Consider the following 5,199-nt stretch of genomic DNA (forward strand, 5'->3'; position numbering starts at 1 on the left):
ATCTACTTAAATCAACTTCAAGTCAAATGGTTAAAAAAATAATTTCACACACAAAAAAAGAGCTACCACACTGGGAAGGGTGAAGACAACTGGGTTGCCCGGCCCTGGCCACGAGGTGTCCCTTATTTATTTTTCAGGGAGTTGGCAACCCTATCTCTACGCAACGTTACTCCGCCTCGCCTTCACTGAAGACAACTCCCCCTCCTCCCCCATCGCTTCACGTGCAGGCAGCGACAAGATGGACACGGCAAATCTCCGTTAACGAGTTACTGCGCATCGCCCCATGCGTGGGGCTGGACAGCGTCAACGTGTTAACGAGCTAACCGCGCTAACGAGCTAACAGCGCTAACCCTAAAATCCTTTCATTCTCTCAAAAGTTGATAGCGCGCCTTATGTATAAATTCTGGTTGTGCTTGATGGCCGCGAACCGATTTTATGTGGAACACGGCTCTCAGCAATCTGTCAAAAAATGTTTTAGTACGACTTTGGTAAACTACGAAGCTGCAGCACTTGATGAATTGTCGGCGCATTATGGCTACCGAGGAGCTTCGCGGAGTGATCCGTACTGCGCTTCAACGTAATATTACCTATTGTGTGTGTATAAGGACCATAAATGGCACCTGTAAGAGACGTGGTTATGAAGTGGATTTCAAACTCCAGGCTATCAGTCACACAGTAAAACTTGGGAACAGAGCAGCTGTGAAATCTGTCTGTCTTTGTTATTACGCTCAGCATCTTTTAGTTTACATTTTGACTGCACAATTGTGAGCTCTTTGTTTAGCACAAAAACAACATTGTTTTCTTTTATTTATGGAGCATTTTTATTTAATGAATGCTCATAATTTAATTTTGAGTAATTTTTCATGTACATCTGTGCTGTATGTTAATAAAAGTGCCTGTGTGACATCTGGGACACAGCTTTGACTAAGAACTCTCTTTTTGTTCTTACTTTATGGCTTAAAAAATATATCGAGATATATATCTTATATCGCCATCCAGCTAAAAAATATCGAGATATGAATTTTGGGTCATATCGCCCAGCCCTACATCTTAGCTGAGGTTATTCCCCCATAAGAAGTATCTTTTTAAGTGTTCTCCTTTTTCTATTGGTGCTTTCACACCATATAACTGTGAAAGTACCACCAGTCAAATCCAGGTTGATCTACTTCCATGCAGAGGTTGTCTGTTCCTTATCTCTGTGGCTACTCTGCCTTCCTCCCACAGTCACAAAACCTCCAAGTTAGTCTCAGAAAAAAATATTTTTGTTGTGTGTCTGCTGTCTCTGATCTCTCTGTTTGATCTTCTCTGATGTCTCCAGACTCTGTCAGGCTGCTGAATGGTTCCAGTCTGTGTTCAGGCAGACTGGAGGTGAAGTCTAACCAGAGCTGGTCCTCAGTGTGTGAAGCTGACTTTGACCAGCAGGATGCAGAGGTGGTCTGTAGGGAGCTCGGCTGTGGGCCTCCTTCAGTCCTCCAGGGGGCGCTCTATGAAGAAGTGGAGGCTCCAGCGTGGAGCAAAGAGTTCCAGTGTGGAGGCCATGAGTCTGCTCTCCTGGACTGTAGAAGCTCAGGCTCAGCTAGAAACAGCTGCTCACCTGGCAAAGCTGTTGGACTCACCTGCTCAGGTAGGCTCACCACTGACATCATCCATGACAGTTATACCTGTCACATGCTTTCTGTCATGAATATAATGTTTGCTTTGTGGTCTTGATTGTAAAGATTGAGAAAGCTTCAGACCCTCCAGGACACACTTGCAGGAAGCATTATGCTCTGTGTTTGGTGCTCATTGTTTGAATGAAAGGTTGATGTAAGGTGACCTTGTAGAATCTGTGTGTTTACAGACCTGCTGGTTCAGCCAAACATCCATGCATCCTCCATGGATGGGGTCTTTGAGGCCCAGCAGCAGGGGCTTCAGGTGTCCAGCCGCTCCAACTTCACCATCAGCTGCTCTATCCAGCCACAGTACCCAGGAGGTTCCTTCCAGCTCACCTTCACCTCCTCCAACACGGCATACAGCTACACCCAGCCAGCTGTCAATCACTCTGCCCACTTCCTGTTTCCTGCTGCAGTGCCCACCCACCAAGGAAACTACAGCTGTGTTTATCACATCTACGTTTTCTCTCATAACTTATCCTCCGAGAGCTGCCAGCTGTCTGTTGCTGTTTCACGTAAGCTGAAGTTTTCGGATTTTTTTGGATGCATATAAACACATTTGACCAATCACGGCACTGAAGAGAGTGAAACAGTCAAAGTGTTCAACATGGCGGAACACTTGTTTGTTGTGTCACAGAATAGCTCACAATCAGGTCTTTGAAATTATCTCTTCCTTCTCATGTGTTGTCCCAAATCTGCTACCCCACTGAAATCCTGAAATATGGATGAAAGCTTCAACTGCTGGATCAGACCAGAAAATTCTCCCTGCTGCCGCTTTCTCCTGAGAATGGCATGCACCCAGGATCAGGACTAGCTCATCGTCGCTTGATGTTCTCTCCATTTTTTTCCACACAGTGGGCTTTCTGAGGATACTTTTTTTTTTGTAAAAACTTAACGTGCTCAGTGTGTGTGTAGGTTATATGTAAAGTTCACATACGGGAAAAATTATAGCATCTCATTTTTGTGTATGAGCCTTATAATTAGAGCAAAGATCATGTTTCATCACCTGGATAAGTCTGGTTCTGAGTGCGGTCAACTGCGAGAAAGATACAAGCTTCATCTCATCTATCATGCACCCCTCAGCCATTTTCAGGTGTACTTCCTACACCTAGCTAAGACTCAGATACTTCATTCAGGACCTAGAACCAGGGTTAATCTGCTAATAGCTCACTTTGTTACTATGATACATAGGGCCATCCTGGCGTGCATGAAGACCCACACCTGATGTTGCGTTCCAGAGTTTTCATTTGTCAAAACCGCAGTGGTCTCAGGACTGATGTTTAGGTTCACTTAATCCCTACAAACCAAAAAGTGCTTCACGGTGAAAATGGATAATGAGCCGAAGCAAACTGAAAAAGTAGCCCAAGAGTTTCTAAAGGAAAAAAGATGGGTGATTCTTTAACAACCAAAACAGCCACCTAATGTCAGCACAACAGAGGAACTTTTCAGAATAACCCACAAGCAGAGCATCTCAGGGAGGGGATCCAGGATTTAGTGAGTGATGTTCATAGGTCCTCAACTTCAGGCAGCCAGTGACTGCAAAGGATTATTATGAATATAAAAAAACAATCCGTATATTTGACCAATTCGTGAGCATTCTGAAAATATGGATTAAAGTGTTTGTAATTGAATACTTGGTTAATACTTTAGTTTACTGTTTAGCTAAACTTGATGCTAAACTTTCATTTAAACATCCCCTGTGATGGTGTACTGAAACAAAACTGTCCAAATACTTTTTCTATACTACAGTACAGTGTCTCAAATTATATTTGTAATATTTCAATGAAGATATATTTGCACTTTCAACAAATAATTAGAGATGTATCACTATTTTTAGTCTGATTAACATATTTCATTTCACATATTCTTAGATTACTATTCTTATATCTGAACAGCTGTAAAAATGACTGTTTCTTCTCAGAGATCAATCAAATATTTTATTCAGGTTCAGTGTAATAATTTAAACTACTGAACTCATTAAACTTTGTTCCATCCAACAGCTCCAGCAGCTCCAACAGTTCATACCATCACAGGAGTCATCCTGCTGCTGATTCTCCTGATTGTGATTACTGCCCTTTATTTCTGCTGGAAGGTACTGAAACATCTTTGTTGCTGAGAATGAACTGACAAGAGGATCAATGCAGTCAGTCTGATCTGTGATGTCTCTGCAGGCCAGCAGGGAGCAGACGCTGAGCAGAAAGGACACTGACGTGGTTTACTACAACTACAGTGATCACGGAGAAGGAGGATCAGCTGAAGATGAAAGTCGCCAGGGAGGAGAGGAGGACCTCAAAGAAGCTCATCTCAAATCCAATTGAATTTCTGAAAAATGACTATCATAATAGTTAACACAACAGTTTTCTATTTAATATAAACTTGTGTACTCACTTCACTGATGTATTGCTTCATTTAAAACTAGAGGGGAAAGCACAATGTCATCCAACAAACCAGGGGCGATTCTAGGATTAGAGCTTTGGAGGTGCTGAGCACCCAGAGAGCTGCCCAGCCAGGCAAGATAAATCATAAGATTCTTAAATTCATCAAGTCTCTCTGTGCCTGGGTCCTCGTCTCAAAACATGACATCACTGTTTTGTACATTTTAACACAATTTAATCCCCATATTTGTGAAAGAAAAGCAAAACACTTTTTTGAAAAGTCTGTAACAAAACCATCAAATCTGATCAAGGTTATTTAAATGCTGCAACTGAAGAATGGATCGGAATAAAAAAAAAAATACATATCCTAACCTTCATTACTGGGGGAAAATAATGAGTGATGCTCATAGTGAGTAAAAAGTAAACTGAGTGCATTGTTTGGACAGAGATTCACTTTTAATGTGTATGTATAATATAATACAGATACATAAAAACACTCCTAAAACAGAATAAATTATTACAAATAAATCTTTACTGCAGACACTAATTTTACTAATTTAATAATACTAATTTTGTGTTGTAAGATTTATGGGTTTCATTCTTTCATAGTGGTACTTAGGAGAGCTTGACACTGTGAGAAGTTTGAGAAACACTGATAAGTGTATGTGTGCTTTTGGAAAACATTTAAAGCTGCTGTACAGAATCTTTGAAACAAGCTTAATATTTTTTAGAATATAAACAGAGCACTCTGCTTCTCTTTACAGCTCCTCACTCCACCAGGGCTGTTTGGCTCTTTCTGATAGTGTGCAAATGTACTGCAGCAGTCATACAGACAAATGGACGGTCCTAATGTTGGCCTACCTATTACTGGCTGAGGTTTTATTAGAGTTGTGGCTGAACTACATAAAAATATATCATTAATTTTAATCTCCCCAATCAATGATAATGTTATGTTGGAATGTTTTTAAAGAGGGTCAAATATGTTTCAACCCAGTTTGTTTTGCAGATTCTGTACAGCAGCTTTAATATAGGGAGGACACAACTTCCAGATTGTTTGAGTAAAATCAGGTTTTTTCTCTTTTTGCCTGTCACTTTTCCTGTCTGTTTTCTTACCTGGTTCTTCCTGACCTTGTACTTTCTCCTCACGTTCCCCTCTTTCCTCGCTCTAATTG

At 41.1% G+C, this 5,199-nt stretch overlaps 1 protein-coding gene across 1 annotated transcript; it reads left to right on the forward strand.

Annotated features, from left to right (window-relative positions):
- The first annotated feature begins 1,279 nt into the window (after window positions 1-1,279).
- On the forward strand, window positions 1,280-4,044 carry LOC102199136 (CD5 antigen-like). Its single transcript, XM_005748408.2, has 4 exons — window positions 1,280-1,624; window positions 1,841-2,167; window positions 3,653-3,744; window positions 3,824-4,044. Exons 1-4 carry the CDS (start codon window positions 1,309-1,311, stop codon window positions 3,968-3,970), a joined length of 882 nt encoding a protein of 293 aa, XP_005748465.1. The 5' UTR covers window positions 1,280-1,308; the 3' UTR covers window positions 3,971-4,044.
- Window positions 4,045-5,199: the final 1,155 nt, after the last annotated feature.

Source organism: Pundamilia nyererei, unplaced genomic scaffold, assembly GCF_000239375.1.
Source record: "Pundamilia nyererei isolate P.nyererei 1_Seehausen unplaced genomic scaffold, PunNye1.0 scaffold00221, whole genome shotgun sequence".
Lineage (NCBI taxonomy): Eukaryota > Metazoa > Chordata > Actinopteri > Cichliformes > Cichlidae > Pundamilia > Pundamilia nyererei.